This window comes from Argopecten irradians, chromosome 8 (genome assembly GCF_041381155.1).
Source record: "Argopecten irradians isolate NY chromosome 8, Ai_NY, whole genome shotgun sequence".
In the NCBI taxonomy this organism is placed as follows: domain Eukaryota; kingdom Metazoa; phylum Mollusca; class Bivalvia; order Pectinida; family Pectinidae; genus Argopecten; species Argopecten irradians.
The window spans coordinates 16448635-16468431 of NC_091141.1; the positions used below are offsets into that span (position 1 = coordinate 16448635).

At 34.1% G+C, this 19797-nt stretch overlaps 2 protein-coding genes across 2 annotated transcripts; one reads left to right on the top strand and one right to left on the bottom strand.

Moving 5' to 3' along the window:
- Positions 1–842: 842 nt before the first annotated feature.
- LOC138329504 (ciliary microtubule-associated protein 3-like) lies at positions 843–4973 on the bottom strand. Its single transcript, XM_069276539.1, has 6 exons — positions 4833–4973; positions 3684–3832; positions 3333–3431; positions 2928–3064; positions 2367–2493; positions 843–1799 (listed from the first exon to the last, which is right to left on the bottom strand). The coding sequence occupies exons 1-6, from the start codon at positions 4837–4839 to the stop codon at positions 1722–1724; spliced, it is 597 nt and encodes a 198-aa protein (XP_069132640.1). The 5' UTR covers positions 4840–4973; the 3' UTR covers positions 843–1721.
- LOC138329502 (general transcription factor IIH subunit 1-like) lies at positions 4944–19230 on the top strand. Its single transcript, XM_069276537.1, has 13 exons — positions 4944–5136; positions 6261–6433; positions 6778–6979; positions 7470–7566; positions 7899–7964; positions 8579–8672; positions 9125–9274; positions 10954–11033; positions 12652–13122; positions 13420–13510; positions 13824–13939; positions 14448–14540; positions 16313–19230. The coding sequence occupies exons 2-13, from the start codon at positions 6274–6276 to the stop codon at positions 16397–16399; spliced, it is 1707 nt and encodes a 568-aa protein (XP_069132638.1). The 5' UTR covers positions 4944–5136; positions 6261–6273; the 3' UTR covers positions 16400–19230.
- The last annotated feature ends 567 nt before the right edge of the window (positions 19231–19797 follow it).

A 19797-nucleotide genomic window follows, 5' to 3' on the forward strand; every position in this document is an offset into this window, starting at 1 on the left:
CTTTTGATTCAAGCGACCTTCTCAATAACAAAATGGGCCTAGATACCTGCATGGTACAGGATATCTGGCCAGTAGCCTGTTTGGATGAAGGTTAACGCCAAATAAGTTTGTTGAATAACCTTGATATTCAGCCTATGTCACAGGGGTCAAAAAGCCAGATATCTTTTAAAGAGGCCTAGAAACCTGATGTTGGGCCTTTAAACATGCTGGGATGAAAGGCTATCAAGTGTGTTCAAATGACCTTAACCTTCATTCAAGGTCGCATATATTAGAAAATGACCAATTATATTGATTCAGAACCATTCTTGGTATACAATTTCATAGCACACATTTGAAAATCTTTAAGCATTTAGTTTATTTCTTCTATTATATTCTTCCAATAGTCAATGTACCAATAATTGGGTGACAAACAAGTTATTAGCCCCGCGATAGCGATAATGTTTTGTTTGCCACTATGCCAAAAAATCACTTGTTTACTGCAGTACTTTAACAGGACTATATACACCAGACAAGCTGATTAAAGATTATTTTAATCATTACTCTCCATAATTTGCAAAGTTTTGATGTTTCTGTCATCAAATAACCACAACATTATGTTTTGATCAACTTGGTTCTGCTCAGAAGCTTCAAAGAAGTGATCGATCTGTAGGCATGCAAATACCATAATATATAAATCTATAATTGTAAAAGTTTGTATCTGATTTATATTATCAGAGTCAGAAATGCTACTTGTGTGGAATACATTCTTACTAATACGAGGAGAGAATTATGGTGATGACGATCACTTAATACATCATCATAGTGTACACAGGGACCCTCAAAAGTATTTTCTCACCTTCTTTTACAACATTTAAATAAATACTCAATGATGTGATATTCATTTTATTTTACACAATATCATATTTTTATAGGATTAACAAACATGAAGTGTTCTTATATAAAACATATTTGCATTAAAAGTTCAACAAAATAAACCTTTAAACAGACACAGGTTATAAACAAACACGCTGGACGGATAAAATAACCTACTGTAATGTACAATAACTTTAATATTACATTACACAATACATTAAAGTTTCAAAAACAAATGATAAAATATGATATTTCAATAACTTCTATTTCTAAGAGCAGAAAACAATTATACATTTAACATTTCATGATAGAGAAAATTAATACAATGTATAACTATATTATGTACAGTTAACATTTCACGATCAACGGAAATTTTATTATACATGTACATTTCATGATCAGAGAAATGAAATTATACAGTTAAAATTTCATGATCGGAGAAAGACAACATAATTTTCTCTAAATTAATAGAATATTTATCACAGGCAAATATATGCTTTAACATAGGAACAAAATAATTCTCATATCATATGAATAAATTGTGACGTCAATTCATAAGAAATCCAGACACATTTATCGAAGGCTGAGTGAATAGAACACTAATGAGGTTGGGCACAATAAAATCACTTTTGAAAAGAAAGAAAAAAATCATTAAATTGTCCTTCACTTTGAATGCCCAACTATTACTCCAGTGTTTTACACATGGCCATCAAAGCCGTGTCCAGCGAAATCTGTACACTTGAAACAAACATGATAAGTAGGTGGTGCTTTTTCACCAGAAATTGTTTTTCATCATTGACACAAAGTGTACGGTGAGAGTGATAAGTTCCATGATCTACTAAATTTATTCCCTTACTGTTAATGACACATCATTGACCTTTATCCCAGTATAATTTGAGGTAAGCCAATTTTCGGTGGAATTTCTTTTCTTCTTTTGTACTGTATAACTGAAAAAGAATCATAACACATTTAAGCATATGTACATATGTTCCAAACTTCCAGTCTAAAATCTTTCACATAAACCCGAATGAAACGCTTGCATTCTGCCACTTGATTATCAACATACACAGCCTTTTCAGTTAATTTGAATCTTAAATTACATTAACTTATTTACTCCTGAAGACACATTTAGACATGTATACCAAGAGATCCCAGAGGGAACTTGGCGCCCACCCAAAAATGATCTATGGCTGACATATGATAGAGGGAACTTTTCTCTGCTTTTCAAATTTCAATTACCAAAATCCAAGATGGTGACCGATCAGTTCCAAAATGCAATATGCACAACTAGAGCCCTAGGGGAACCTACACATCATTTGAAAATGATCCCTGTAGTACTTTCAGAGAAATAGTGGTAACAAGAATTGTTAACAGACGGATGGACTTTAGGGCAGTTGTATGCATAACTAAATAAATACTCAAAGCATATCGCACTAATTAGGACTAAGGTCTTCATACCCTACTCATAAACATTATGTCTTATTCACATAGGTTCCAATGTTTCTGGCTGTTACCTTTTCTGTGTTCTGGTCGATGGTACTCCTGATGGTAATACTAGGTAGCATGATCGGCGTTCCTCCAAAGGACTGGTGCCACTGTACCTTACGATTCCTCGGGATCTGGTGTTCATACGTTCCAGCTCTGCAAGTACATGATATTTAGATAAATACTGCTTTTATCAAATGTACTGATGTTGGAATCATACCTTTGGAGGATTTAGGTTTGCGCAGAAAAAATAAGAAATATATGTGATCTCGATCAATGCAACAATTTGTACTTAATTTATCTATATTTATAGCATCCCCAAAATTAACTTACTGTATTCAACCCAATAAGTGCCCAAGGCGTTTAAAAAAATGAAAAAAAATGCAAAGGTGCTTAATGAGACGAAATTTTTGCAAACCTATACAATTTTGATAGTTTTGGTCTTTTGCTAGGGCAATTGAAATTGAACATGGGCGTTTATTATGTTGAATATGGTATACCGGTATGTATGCTGTTTGATTATTTTGACAAACTAATAGACAGTTGTTGTCAGCAAGAAATGTTCCATCTAGATATTTGATTTAACTTACCCAGGCAGTACATCTACAATATCACGCTTGTAAACAGGAAATCTGTCCGCACCAACCAGGAATGGCTTTTTGTCGTCGACAAACTGCTTCGGTTCTGTACACTGTGTCTGATATTCAGTGGGGCAAGGAGTTTCAAACTGTTGGAAAAGGAAAATAATTTGATATTACATCCTTGTCAAAGTTAAATGTTCATTCATCAATTAGACAGTATATATAAATTTTCTAGTAGAATTACTGAAAATGCAATATACTATTATTAAAAATAAACATAGATAAAAATATAGCTTTCTTATAATCAACATGTCTCCTTATATATATATATATATATCTACTGAATAATATAACCTGATACATACAACGTCTATAACAGGGGTATACAATACCCAATATGTATTTCTACCTTACCTGGTAACCTGAAGGAATCCTCGGAGCTGTCCTTGCTCCAAGAGTATATCCCTTTGTGCTGTTTATCTTATGCTCTATGTTGTACATGAAACTGGTTTTCTGTAAAATATTAAAAATGAAAATGAAATGTACAAAAACAGTAACTTTCAATAATGAATATCAATGATTTGTTGCTTTGACATTCTAATTTTGTGTAATTTCAAGGTTTATGGCTATTTATTCATTGTTGTTTATTCATTTTTTTCAATAGTAATAAATATATAACATATGTCATCATATTTCCACTAATCACAACATTACAGACAAAATTAATACTAACAAGCAAGCCTATACTTAACAGTATTTACTTACATCTTCATTTTCATAGCAGCCTGGTCCTCGGTGAGGGGCTCCACGCAATGGAGCTATTTCATTACCAAATCTGTTCTTTGGCATCTTTGTTGGAAACAGTTCCCTGTCCATGGTGGTCATGAAACCCACCTTGGGCTTTTTAGTTTCCACTAAAATTCAATAAATCACAATATGATCAATTCTCCAATATGTGTAACTAGTTTCTTGTACAACAACATCTCCTAACTGACATGAATTACTATACTAGGTATTGAATAGCTATTAATCAGACCTAATTGAGCCAATTCCGAATTTGCATATTACAGAGTTATCTGCCCTGGCGGGTAGGTATTGATTGTGATGTCATGTGTTTGCGAGCGTAATGTCATACTTTTCGGAGAAATGGCGTGAATAGCGCTCACAGAGTTATCTGCCCTTGCGGGTAGGTATTGATTGTGATGTCATGTGTTTGCGAGCGTTATGTCATACTTTTCATAGTAAAACTGAAGGCAATTCAGAAGAGGAAAAAAACTGGCAGATTGTCTATTATGTACATTAAAATTAAGAACCAAATAACGGTCGCTATATATATGGTTGACCGCTAAGTTGGGTGTCGCACTCCCTGTAATTTACAAAGAAAATCTTTGCAGTATTGTAATTGGTCAGTTTTTTCTCTTGGACTCTCTCAATTTGTTACACTAGTTAGGCTATGAGATAGTCCAGGTGGCAGGTGTGGATATAACGTCAATGATAGTAACCCCTGGAGTATAAAGATGTGGTTCTGTCTACAAGGAGTTGGGGGAGAAGGAGGTTGTATGTACGTCGCATTCTTAATGATTATTGTAGCAACCAAGTCCATCAAAAGCATATCATAATATAACAGAGAACACACACTGTGACAGATGATTCTTTAATGTTATATTAGTGGATTACGTTCATGAGTGATTTTGAGTGTATCGCTTTTGAACTAACCCTAACTAGGGCGTGTTAAAAAACCAAAAACATATATGCATGCACCAATGATAATTTCAATTTATCAGAAACATGCTGAAGCTGTTATTACTGTCCATTCAACCGTGACCACGCCTGACCTGCTACAGTTTACATTTGATATTGACGTATAAATAACTCATACAACACGAAATAACAATTCATGTAGGGTATACATACCTTCCATGATTTTTGTCGCTGGTGTCACTTTTTGGTAATCATAAATTATACTGAAATATCGGTGTTGGAACGATTCCTTCGTGAGCAAAGGAGTAGCTTCCTTTGCTTACAATGTTGCTAAGTTCAATGCGCATGCTCGCGACTACTTTACGGAAAATCGAATGTCGTAAACGATAGTCGACTTCCGGTTACAATATTTAGAAGGAACATGTGTGAGAGATAAGCTCTGATGGATCTGTGGATTGGTGCTTGCAGAAAGACTATTGTATCTGTGTAATGAATGTGTCTTTTGAGTGATGCTTCAGTAAGATATTTTCTTTGTGTATTTGGTTTAAAAGTACTAAGTTTTCCCCTTGTGACTTTAGTTTGTTATCTCTCATTAGTCACTGGATCGACCTCATCTGATATTTTTTTCGCATTGTCAACATAAATGTTGTGGTGTTTGTATTGTCAATTTATTTAAATTAAATTACATGAAATTGGCGCTATACAAACAGGTCAATAACATGACCACATACAACAGAATAACACGTCTTCAACATATCTATTTACAGTTAGGGATATTTGTATATGTCAGTATTTTTTTAAGGATATTTTCAAACAACTTCACATACCAATAACATTTTCTCAAAGTATGTAAATTGAGAAACCCACCGAGCTGTGCATCATTTGTGGCACATCATTGTTTTGGATATGTTATATTCATACAATGGTCTTTATCAGACTGTACAGTCAAATCTGAAAGACCACTTGATGGAAAGAGAAAAATTGGTCTTTTGGTGCAAGTGATAATATTCTTAATATTCTGGTTGTATTATGTTAAAATTGGTCATTTGAGACCCTATATCCTGAATTACATAACAGTCAACTCCAGACATGTGTGATCCTATTTAAGGTTAGGCTTAATTATTGATCAGTTTCCATTGGTTAAAATGTTACCATTGAGGGTTTAATGGTGAAAAACAAAAATTTGAAAAACAACCTCTGTCAGCTTTTAAGCTTAGTAATACTGTTTTAAAATCAATCTACATGTATATGTAGCCCTGGTGAATACTAGCCGCAAAATACCACTGGACTAGAGATATCTTCTCTTTAGCTCGATTGGTTTTTTAATTGAGCGTAAGACTAGTGATCCAGAGGTCCACAGTTTGATCCCTGGCAGGGACTCGAGAATGATACTCCAAGATACCTGCAAATATAACGCTCGGCTGGAGAGAAATTCTCTTTAGCTTGATCGTTTGAGTGTCAGACTGGTAATCCAGAGGTCCCGAGTTTGATCCTTGGCAAAGGCAGGTTTTAAATTTATTGTAAATCCTGCACCCTGTTACATATACATGTATTATAGATTGTTTGAAAATAAACTGATTTTATGCATGCAGTTTTATAGAAGTTTTGTTGTCTGATCAAAATCACTTTGTTTCTTTTCAGATAAAAAGTTGACATGTCTAGCAACAGATCTTCGGAGGATGTCCTGTTGATTGTGAACCATGTTAGACACAAAAAGACAGATGGGGTACTATACCTCATGGGAGAAAGGATGGGCTGGATGGTGGAAAGTAAGAGTAGCTTCTCTCTCAGCCACATGTACTCTGACATCAAAAGTGAGTTTTATTTGATGTATGATTGAAAGAATTTTTAGCTATGGGAATTGAATTGTATGATCCATGTCTCACATAGAATATCTTAATATATAATGGAATTGTGCTTCAAAAGCTTCAGATAAGGAAGCCTCGATTCTAGAATTTTAAACTAAGACCAAAGGAAAATACCCTTGTTACAACACCCTGTACAGAAACTTTGGGTTATAATCACTTAATATCTAAACACCCTGTACAGAAACTTTGGATTACTTAATGGCTAGTCAAAGAATTAATCGATATATTTTTATTCTGCATTCATGTCTTTAACAACATATATAGATATACATTACAATTTTATATTCAAGGTCAAAAGATAAGTCCTGACTCCAAAGATAAAGTTCAGCTTCAGGTTGTGATGCATGATGGCAGTGCTAAGACATTCCACTTCACCAACTCGAAAGGTCGAGACGCTGGGGTCAGAGATAGAGACAGTGTTAAGGAACTCCTACAACAGCTACTGCCAAAGTTCAGAAGCAAAATCAGCAGTGAGCTAGAGGAGAAAAACAGGTGTGTATGGCCAAACCTTCGATAACACAGTGATTTCAGTGTTTTTACTTCGCTGTAAGATTGTGTTTGGACTAATGTATAGTTGTTAAATTTCATAATTATAAACTATTTGTAAAGTATTTGGGGGGGGGGAGTCTGTTTATCTTGAATAATCCTTGTATTATTTGAAAGCGTCATTCATACGACAACAAATTATTTCTGAGGAAAAACGAGTACCTAATTCATTTCTAAATCAGACATAATATTTACATCAGAATTACTTAATGATCACATGTCATTTTATGTGCCCACCATGAAATAGGGGCTGGGACATGGTGGATTATAGCACATTTATTACCAGTACCTAGGTGTCTGTCCCATTCCATCCTCTTCTGTCCCATTTTTATATGGACTAGAAGTCGGTGCATTCAGTCTTACAAGAACAACTAGTGAAAATTAATAAATATTTGCATGAATGTATGATCATCTTTCTAAAATTGTTTTAACACAGATTACTGCAGGAAAGTCCAGAATTGTTTCAGTTGTATAAAGACTTGGTTGTTAGTGGAGTGGTAACAGCAGAGGAGTTCTGGGAATCTAGGGCTGATGTAAGTATATTATAGAAATATATGGTAAAAACAGAGGAGTTCTGGGAATCAAGGGCTGATGTAAGTATATTATAGAAATATATGGTAAAAACAGAGGAGTTCTGGGAATCAAGGGCTGATGTAAGTATATTATAGAAATACATGGTAACAGCAGAGGAGCTCATATTCAGCAGAGAAGGAGTTATGAAATCAATTAAAAATAGAGTTTACCATAATTTAATATGTTCAGAGGGATTATGGAATTTCTTGGATGTGTAAGTTCTTATATTCGAACATTGTAGGTTCTGTAATGTTTTAAAATATAACATGTACATTGTTTCTTTTGTTTTCAGCAACTTTCAAACAAAGGCAAGCAAGAAGGCAGCAAACAGGCAGTAGGAGTGTCGGCAGCATTTCTGGTAGGTTGTTATTACAATAACTGTAAAGTTTTCAGCCTGAAGGAAGTCCTGTCTTTTGCTTACTCACAGAATGTTTTCTTTTATTTCTTATTTGGTAAGCTGCCCTTTTAAAGTTTGATTTCATATTTCCCATGCACTATTTACAAAACAAGTTCGGAATAGTCCTTAAACCTTTTCTATTTCTTCCTCATAAACGGGTATTCTTTTTTTCCTGATGTAAGTCCTCCTTGCAGGCCTCTGTGGCGAATAGTTAAGGTGTCCAATCACATTACCACTAGCCCTCCACTCATGAGTCGCAAGCTTACAACCCATGTGGGGCAGTTGGCAGTTACTGACTGTATGTTGATGGGTTTTCTCTGAGTATTTAAGCTTTCCTCCACTTTCTAAACCTGGGACATCCATAAATTGCCTGGCTACTAATATTAGAATGGAAAACAAAAAATGAAATTATTGAATTTAGAAAAGGACATTTTCCCATCACTTCTTTTTTTACCTCTAGGAATTATATTGTACATATCAAATCAAAATATATTCTACATGTTATCATAAGGAAGGAGTTTATAAAATTCTATTTAATGAATATTTACTTGAAACTCCATGTTGTACTCTTCCAGGCGGACATTAAACCCCAGACGGACGGCTGTAATGGTCTCAAGTACAATCTCACAGCAGACGTGATAGAATCTATATTTAGGACCTATCCTATGGGTAAGGAGATTTATATTACAGCATTTGGAGCAATAAGTGGCCAGAGCGTTTAAAGTTGAAAAAAATAAAGGATTGATTAATAGAACCTTTCGACTAGTATTTCATACAATTATTGCAGGAAGTAAGCAGTTAATCAAAAGAAATAAAGTAAAGAAACATACATTGTTCTCATATTTTGAGCCCACTTTTAATTTGAGGCTTCAAAAGTAGTAGGACTGCTTATAGGGACAGGGTTGTTTATTTGCTCCTATATGGTATCTGCTAGGGTATCATCATTGTATAAAATGATTTTAAACTTGTAAATTATTTACGAACCTAATGAAATTGGTTCCTGTTAAGAATAACACCAATAGTTATCTCTCCTTTGCAATTCTCTTAATTTTATCCACGACACTCCTTCAGGTGTCACCCAATATTTTTTTCAATATTTAATATTACGGCATACATTGTAGTGAGAAAGAAACATGCTGAGAATGTACCCCATGAGATGTCAGAAAGTGAATTCTGGACCCGGTTTTTCCAGTCTCACTACTTCCATAGAGACCGAACTGTAATCAGCAGTAAGGATGTCTTTTCAGACTGTGCCAAGAATGATGACCGAGGTAACTATAAAGTATTAGATATTTAAAGCAGAGGATTGAATTCATACTCTGTAATAAAATATACCACAATATATAGTAATATACCTCAAAATTAAATAATTCAAAAAGTAAATTAGGCCACACCAATTTTTGATTTAAATAGTTCTTCGGGATTTTGAGAGAAAAAAAGTGGGGTGAGAGGGTGATTTTTTTTTTTTTTTTCAATTTTCATTTTCAAAAAAAAAAAAAAAAAAAAAAATGGGGCGAGCGGTATCAAAACTGAGAATATAATGTATACAAACATAACCACAAGGTCAAATCCATTATATTTGTGTTTTGTATACATGCAGATTGTAGCATTTTATGTTTTGAGAGTCGAAAAGATATTGGCCTCAGTACTATTGACTTATCTGAAATACTAAATTGTTGTCTGATCTGAACAATGATGTACAAGTTCATGTGCAAAGATTTAAAGAGAACAAGGTAAAAAAACCTATATAATGAAATCAAATTCAACATATATTAACAACAATACCTTACTGCCATGTCTTGGCATTAAAAATACAAACAAAATATTAATTAACAAATTCAAATATATTCATACTATAAATCAGCAGTGTTTTTATTTCTCACGTGGAACTCTACTAAAAACACTGTATGAGTATCATAAATATTGTTGATCTACAATGTTTGGAACCTGTAAAATTTTGCCACACCCAATTGAACAAAAGGTGTGCATTTGCGTACATGATAATCCTTTTTTTAATGTAAATCTACAAAAATTTCAAGTATGCAAATGTAATAATTGGAATGTTTTAGAGTCACACAAAATCAAATGTAAATATATTATACATTAAAAATCACAGTGTTGATATAATCCTGACTAGTTATTTGAGTATTGACAGACTTATCACATGCAAAACTATAAAAGCATTCAATGTCATCATATTAATTTCAATTGCGTTAATTCTTATTTTAGTTTTTGTGACCTTGCTTTCATCTTTGTAAACAAAAAATCAATGCGAAACATTCTAAAGCTGGAAGGAAATATATTCCATGTATTGCTGTTGGCATGATACGAAGTAAAAAAAAAAAAAGCATTGAATGTGATGCCAATGTTCAGAAAAGAAAATTGGTTTGTAATTTTAAGTATTGGATTATCTATGACACATGTAATTTTACATCTACTTCATCGATCACAGTTTCGTCACTTGTGTTTATGGAATCGAACAAATCTTCCATTCGTCCATTCACTCCGGCATTCTGTTACGGTACAGGGAATAACAACATCTCTGCCAAAAATTCTCACAGTTGCAACATAAACACCCGCCATTTTTTTTCTTAATCTTGTTCCCTTTTGCGCTTATACTTTCGTTATTCTACCAGTTCAAGCGCTCAAGTGATAATGATTTTGCGTGTCTAAAACACAAACTAGAAACGGGAAGGGAAAAATTGGACTTTTATTCTTCAGATTTCCAAGCGGCTGAAATAGGGGTGGTAAATTTATTCTTATTTTTTTTCTAACTTTTCCATTTTAGGGGCGGAAATCTCGAAGAAGTAGGTTTCAAATTGGTGTTGCCTTATACAGTAATCAAAACTATAAATAAATTTTACCTCAAAATGTGGAAGGTTATTATACTCACTTACTCCAGTTTTATTCTAGGTTTCACTAAATTAAAGCATGATTTCAATACTTTCAGAAATAAAAGACGAGGTGACCAGAAAAGTAAATGATCCTCTCTTGGACATGTTGAAAATGACCGATTCAAATTCTGGTGATGTAAGTGTGATTAATAGGGTTTGAAGATTATGATGTCCAGTCATCAAAACCCCAAGCAAAATTTATGCAGTGGAACTTAGTTAATACAAACTCGAAGGGACGGAGATAAAACTTCAAGTTATCCAAGTGTTCAAATTAAGCAAGTTCTCAAGTCTACGGATGATCTCTTTACTTGGTATATATAGATATACTAGTTCCATGTCATAAAATGATGTGAGCAAGAAAGATGTCAAAATCGTAATGTTAGATGCAAAATTAAAACAATAAAACCGAAATATATCCAAATTATCGATTCATCAACTGCAATCACAACAAACTTTTCGTTCACATATAAATAACGGACATAACTTGCGTAACTGAGACACATGTGTTCATAGGCAGTGAAATAGAAAGTAATTCTGTGCATGACAACTCGGAAAATGGTGGCTAGTGAACAGCGTAACGTTTATTTTGCCGAGTAAAACGTTCGGAGCACTAACATTGTTCACACCTGAATAATTGTAGCATCACTCTATAAAAACAGTGATCATGTACGGCTTCAAGTTCTGATTGCATTTGTAAGTGTAATACAGTGCCAGGTGGCTAGAGATTAGTTCCGCTCGAGTGATCACAATATGCAAGGGACAGAAGGCTGAGAGCACCTGTTTTGTATCATGCCGCCATTTCAGTCAGGATAATGTTTATGTGAGTAATGCACATGGTACTGCAGCTTTACAACTGATGATCGCTGATGATTGTTGTAACAATATATTTTGTTGTCCCAAAGAATCTCATTTCGAGCTATACGAACATTTAATGTATGATTTTTGTCATCCATATTATCTGAGTTCTTCGAGTTTTCAGTATTTGAATTTTCTTAGTTTTTTAATCGAAGATAAAGAGGGTATTCGCCGGGGCCGTCAAAGTACTTCGTATTAAGCCGGGTTGTAGAATTATCCAAGTTTGTATCAATCAAGTTCCACTATACAGTTTGTGGCCTTATTACAAGTATTAAATCATTTTTGATATTCCATGGGTTATTATCACTGTCAAAGTATCAATACCTATATGTCATAGTAAAACTAAAGGTATTTCAGGAGAAAAACACTGACCAATCACAGGCCTACAAACATTTTACAAGTTTGAAGCATATCAAAGGACCAAACTACCTGTCTCCACTGTTTTTGCTCACATAGCCATCAGTTTTGCTATGATATACCAGGAAGTCCAGGGGTTGATATGATGACAGTGTTAGTAATCCACTGAATATTGAGAATGGTGTCTTAATACGCAAATTTAGCAAAAACTAACTTCATTTATTGTATAGTCAAATTGTCCCTTAATAAATGTATTAAATGTATGGACGTATGACACTGATTAATCATTATTGTGTGTCAAAAAAAAAAACATTCAAAATTTTTACTTGAAATGAAGAAAATGATTATTTTTATAAATCAGAATTTTGGTATTTAGTTTCAAGAGTATGTTTAATCAGCTCTGTTATCTGTTATTATTTAACGTATCAAAGTTTTTCTAGAAATGTTAATGTCTTACAAAATAGCAAAAATATAACCATTGCGACATATACAGGCTATGTAGTGTAAAGGATTTGATGCCATTAAATCTTGTTTGTATGTAGGGTTTTGGCGGAGTGTCCGATGAACGTCGACTCACCACAAATCAGACCAATCTAACGATGATTCGCAGGTTTAACCACCACTCCACTATGGTACTAAAGGCGTGTGAACGTAACAAAACGCCTCAGGAAACCACTGCTGAGACAAGTGGCACAAGTGACAATAACTCTAAAAGGACCAATGGAGCAGTTTCTCATACAGTTACTAACGGTGATACTGATGCTAGTTGCAGCTCCGATTTATTTATAGCATCCTCCGCAAAAAGAGCTAGAATTAAGGAGAAACTGGAATATGAAGATTTGGAAGGTAAAACACAATCTAAGAATGTGAATTTAAGACTGCATAAAACTGATGGCTACCTTCATGGCCCAAGGCCTGTGGTGGCGTCCAAGTATTTGACAAGCGATGATGCAGTGAGTGCCTCTCATTCAGTGTCACAGGAAATGTCTGACTGGGCACCAGAACTCTCCAATGTAAGTCTCTTTTTTTAAGTGATAAAATTGATATACATACATATGGTATTGCATTTGTTTGAATAATTTTTAGGAATATTTTTGTGTTCATCAACAGTAAAAAGTAAATATTTTTTTAGGGTTAGTCACAGTTTTTAAACTTGGGGTAAGCTGTATATTGTTATGTTGGCTTATTACATATAATATTATTAAAAAAGAATCATCTCAATGTTAAAGCTAAACTATCAATGTTTATTCTGACATTAATAGGAATATGTGACTGTTTTCAGTGATACATATTTTGAGGGATATTTCCAGGTACTCCGAGGATCTGTTGCTCTAGGTGTATTGGGGGAACTTTCCCCGGGTGGTTCTCTGATGTACGGTACTAGTCACCAACAATTACATAGTAAGTATGATTAACAATAAGATTCTAGAATGAATGCTTATCCTATATATGAGAATTAAGAAATTCATAAAACAAGCCATAATTTAAGGTGGTTGTTCTTGTGAGTGAATATTATAGTTTAGAGAGGAATTTTGTATGATCACGATCTTGGGGGTCTGCATAGAATCCACATATTTCAGTACGAACTAAGTGCATCCTATGTTTTTAACCATATACATATCTTGTTTAATATAAATTGTCAACTTGCATTGTATATTGTATTGTAAAGTCAACATTTGCCCACTGATCATTGATCACCTTTGTTTCCCTGTAGATATGGTAGCTACAGACATACAGGACGAGCTGAAGAAACAATACACAGCACTACAGGAACTTCTCAGGCATTTCTGGACCTGCTTCCCTGCCTCCTCTAAATTCTTAGAAGAAAAGGTCATTATTTCATGTCATCTTATTTACAAATTCTAACTGATCCAGAAAAAGTTGAATGAATGACCAAAGAATTTGTTATCTCTCTTGTGAATGTGATCTGCTAACTTTATTTTTAAACAGAACAACTTTACGATAAAATCAGATGTAGTTAATCAGTTAAAGGGGGTAGGGTCCTGCTTGAATCCTCTCGAATTCTCTACTGTTAAAAAAGGGGTAGGATCCTGCTAGACTCCTCTCTAATACTCTACCTAACTGTATTCAGTGTTTTAATATTTTGTGTACTAAATAAATAGGTGAATGGTGGCAGGGGAGATAATTGATGAGAAAACAGTTTGAGATTTGACAGCATTTTTTCAAAGGCTAAATTGGCACTATTTTTGACAGTTTACTTCCAGTTGTATTTATCTTGAGTGTATTTTGACAATCCATTATTTTTGTCATCATTGACAATATATATTTTGGTCATAGGAGGATTTAAAATAAATTAGTGATTTATCTGATGTTTCAGGTTTGTAGAATGAAATCAACGCTAGAAAGATTTCAAGTAACCAAGCTGCTTCCATTGAAGGAATCTCTGAAACAGCATCACTACACAATAGATGTGAGTATTATTATATATTAGGATGTAAAAGTTGAATTAATTAGTTACAAACCTGTTTAACTTTAATGTATCGAAGTTCAAGGGACCGTCAGAAAAACTTCGAAACATCGAGACTTCGAATTATTCATGGTTGAAATTAGACCGATTTTTTTTTACCATGACCAACTGTGGTAGTTGTGTACATGTCGTCTCCGTTCCGTAAACTTTATAATCATTGTATTTACCACAAGCAAAACAAAATAAAAACGAAGTATGCAATTAATCACATGTATTGCTATCGTTAGCAATACATACGTATATTATAAACAAGACTTACGTGTACTAGGCCTAACCCATGTACAAGTGTTCGTTTGGTGACTATTTAAGCGATGGTTAATATTACGGAATGAATATAAAAACGAAAACACGTTGTAAAAACGAAACTAAAAAGGAGGAACCGAAAGCGCTACAACACCTACAAAATACTTCGATTTAGAATGATCAATTTGCTCCAGTATTTATGCCAAAGTTGTGCAATGTAACAGTTTTGAGTATGAGTTACTAATAATGTGGCTCGCTATTTACCGTTCCGTAAATTCTAGAAACCGCTGCCTATGGCGGCGGCGAACACCAAAAACGACTAACTGTACCTTTGCCGTACTAATGATTTAATAACGCAGCTTGTAAAAGCAAAGCACCGGGTATCGGCCGATTAGTGATATTAATTATCTTGATGATATCAAGCAAGCAACACAAGCTGTCATAATCCCTATTGTCCGGCGAAGGGCCGTCGCGAGACAGCTAGGTGTGACAGCATGCCGCGGGGTATCGGCGAACACCTGATCTGTACAGGTAAATTTTTATTCGAATCATCGAGTGTCAGTTACCTATGATTCTATAACAAATGGTCCATGAAAAAAGTTCGATACATCGAGAACTTCGATTCATAAAACTTCGATTCATACATGGGTTAGTTAGTAATGTTATATAGTGAAGAAATTCGGGACCAGACAAAAAGTTCGATACAGCGAGAAATTTGATTCATCGAAGTTCGAATCATCGAGGTTTGACTGTAGTTACAAAAGTGTTTAACTTTAAAGCTATGATAGAGACTACATCATGTACTGTATTCTTGTATTTATTTGTGAGGGATTAAATTTCTCAATTATCGCAGTCAAGTTGAATTACTCAATTAAATACAGGCGAATTAAATAGGAAGAACAATAAGTAGGAGAACCTGTATAGATTATAACTGTTAGAAATTGACAAATGTGTGATCATATTCCGGAAATTAGTATTAGATAAAGAGGAGATCGTGAAATTAAACAACTACAAAATGTATACAGTATTACGTCCATGCAAATGTATTGCCTTGACCCACTGTATAAATAGATAAATTTAAGTCAACAACAAAATATTCAGGTTCACAATACTTGGCCATTAACATGCTAGATATTGGGGCTTCAAAGTTTGTGTCAATGATTATCTTGACCTACATTTCGGTGATAAATGTTGAATGTTTAAACATATCTGTCCAGTAACCAATATGTCTAAAGACCTTTAATATACAGTATTATGACAATAGCATATTGGGATGAAGGGCTACCAAATCTTTAATACTAGTATGTTAATATGGTTGAGACCAACTGAACTATATTCCATCCACATCGCTTTGATTGATTTCTCTCTGAAGTTTCTAAGCTAATTAAGAAAAGACTTTAATGTAGATGGTCTATTGGTGTATACATGAAACTCATTCTTTTTAAGAATGCTCTGACTTTAATATCTTTCAGCTGGTGGGACATTTGGAGGAACTTCTGTCTACAGCTTATGCAAAATTTGATTCTTGGCAAGCCAGGAAAATGGCCAAAAGGTCATGACCCTAAACCCTGTTTGATCTAACTTTTGAACAGAGGGATTAACTGTTTATAATTGAACTGTCAATAATGTATGTAAATGTAATTATTCTGCCTCAGGTGATTTGAAACTGTATAAACATGATCAATTGTTCATGTTTTAATAGCATGTCACTGGGACATCATATAAAAATATGGCAAGGTATAATGGCAAAATAGCTATTTCATCAGTTATGATTGCTGGTATTAAAATTAATGTATTTCTTGTCCCATCTTTTTCAAACTTTAATTGCAAGAAATGAAAGGAAATAGGACAAATACAAATAAGTCCTCTGATGATCTGTTTCTAGTAAGCATAATGGTCTCATTAGATGCAGTAAATGTTTTAGAAAATCTGCAAACCTGACATGCTTAATTTAGGGGTACAGACATAATTATGAGGCTGTAGTGGGGCGCTATGGTTTGATGTTGATATATGATTATAAGAAAACTTAAGATGAAGTGGAACTGTAATATAAAGAGTTAAATCATTTTAATATTACTCAGGTTGATTGACCAAAGTGTGATATCTCAGGTGTTCTGTTAACCTGTTTTATTTATTAGTTAAATAGGGCGGCAGTCACCGAGTGGTTAAGATGTCCCGACATATTACCACAAGCCCTCCCCCTCTGGGTTGCGTGTTCAAATCCCATGTGGAGCAGTTGCCAGGTACTGACTGCTGGTCAGTGTTTTTTCTCCGGGTACTCCGGCTTTCCTCCACCAATAAACCTGGCATGTCCTTAAATGACCCTAGCTGTTAACAGGACTTTAAACTCACAAAATAGAAATATTAGTTAAAGGGACAATTCACTCAGGCTAATTCTTTTACATAACCAAGAAACAAAATATGGCATAAAAGTATTGTTCTACATTTCTTATGAAACATATAACATAAATATTGACAAATTCCATGCCATTGTTTAGTATTTTAATTAATATCGTTGAAATATCAAATCGTTGATCAATACGATTAAGCAGGTACCATATAGACGCTGTACCCATACCCCAGCCAAAGTCACGCACGTTAAATAAATAAACTACATAATAAACCTGAGAAGATGATAAAATGATTTTAAGGCAAGACAATCCACCTAATATGGTAAACATACTACTGTCAGAGCGATTTGAGCAGTTCTAGACAACAGTTGCATTACTCTATGAGCAAGGGACTGGGTTCGGTATACAAGAAATTCGACCACAATGTGTAATGGCGGACAGCGAGCGAGTTTGAACATCTACACACATGTTACAACCATGGGCTTTTCAGGCATATCACAGTAAAACCGACTGATCTAATTTCCATTAGAACTGGTTTTTTTTGGATATATGTAAAAATTTAAATGTTCTCTTAGACTGAATTGTTCCTTTAAAATTGTGTCTTATTGCTGAAATGAGTTCCATTGCTGTAACACGTTGTAAACAGACATTGTTGTCTAGTGAGCAAGCAACAGAAAACAACAAGTTCTAATTGGAGTAGGTGGTGTCATTGAGCCCTGCACTGACATTTCCACTGTGATCTGTTTATGCAATGCTAAAAATAGCTCTCTTTCCACCACACACATATAGATGGTAGCACGTCTTGTAGCTTGAACCTGAACTTGTTCCACTAGAGTAAAGTAAAAAGGGATGTAGAACAATAGTTTTATGATTCAGAAGTATTTTGTTTAAATTGTTGTTATTTATGAAAATAAGCATCACTGAATTGTCTCTTTAAAAAGGACAGGGAACAACACAAAAGTGATCATAGTGCTATACATATTGTACATATTGTAATTAATTCATGAAGTTACCTTTCATCATTTAATTCTGTATTACAAATAACAGAACAATTGACAGCTACAAATATAATAGATATGTATCACATTACCATAGTAGACAGCTGCTTGAAATACTCGTTAAGATGAATCCAGCGTCATTGCAGAAAGACATATAAATATTCATGTAGTACATGATAGATTGTTATTAGTATATCACTGAAAAATTAATGTTTCACTTGAATAATAACAGTGGCATTCATTTCTTAGTCGTGTATCATGTTTTTGAATTTTACAATCAATCACACGAAGTAATCAGATAATTATTTGAGTTTGTGTGTGTAGACATTAATAACTAGTCTACAGAATGGCCTGTGGAAAACATATTTTTCATTGCTTTTCTGTGTTTTTAATGCTATTTAGGTTTCGTACTACTGGTCTCACTATATTACATACTCTACTTTTATAACTCTGTTACACTACACAATAGTAAATACCAATTTTCAGAAAAGTTTGATTTTCATTTTAGTGTTGAGAATCACTCGGAAATTACTACAAAATGATGGATCAGCTGTAGCTTTTCCATTTCCTGTGTTATACATTGTATACGAAAGTTTTACAATGGACTTGTCAGTCAATGGAATTCAATTTGATTCACTTTCACTTCATATCATCATTATGTACATGTAAATCATAATTTACTGTTTGTTAATATGATGTACAATGTACTTATAAATGTTGAGATTATAAATATTTTTGTTTATCTCGGTATCTCATTTTTGTGTTGATCAATCATATTATTGAGTTTGTACGTAGGAAAGCAATTAAAATTGTTGTTATGTACAAATGTTTCTTACATAATGTATAAATGTTTTGTTTATTCAATTGAGAATAAAATAATGGTTTTATTTATACTTGTAATTTTATTTCTTTTTTGAGTTTTCACTTATAGACAGTGGTGATACAGAGATTGAAATCCACGATACTCCAGGGGTGGATATAACGTCTCCAGGGGTTAGTATCACTGACATCATATCAACCCCTGGATTATCTCCAAGTAAAACCTGAGGCAACAGAAGACATATGTGATTTGATCCTTTGATGTACATCAAAGAAATTGTATTACAGTACACTGTGGTTTCTGTATATTGCTTTGAAGCGTGGCGTTGCTCTCTTTGCAATCTTCAAATGAAGTCACTGCAGGTCGGTGATTGGTCAGGTTTTTTTTCTCCTGAACTGCCTTCAGTTTTACGATGAGATATTCCAGGGGTGAATATAACGTCAGAGTAACCCCTGGAGTATTGAGGATGAGAGATTGAAGGCCCGTAGCATTCTGCTACTAGCCCTACATGGTGGTAAATTTCTTCAATCTGTGTGTAGCCCAATGCTGTACATATGATATTAGCATGCTCAAATTTTAGTATCTGAGGGGTATTGACCTAGGCATGATCTTGAATTCACAAAATCACTACAAGAAACACACTTTAGCTTCCAGTGATAGTACTAGTATTTACATTGGCCAAGTGCAGGAAAAAATTACCGGTGACATGTTAATGGTTTTCTTATACAAACTATACCGGTAAGGTGACTACTGTTTTTGACCCAATAAGCGCCCATGTCCCTATGTAT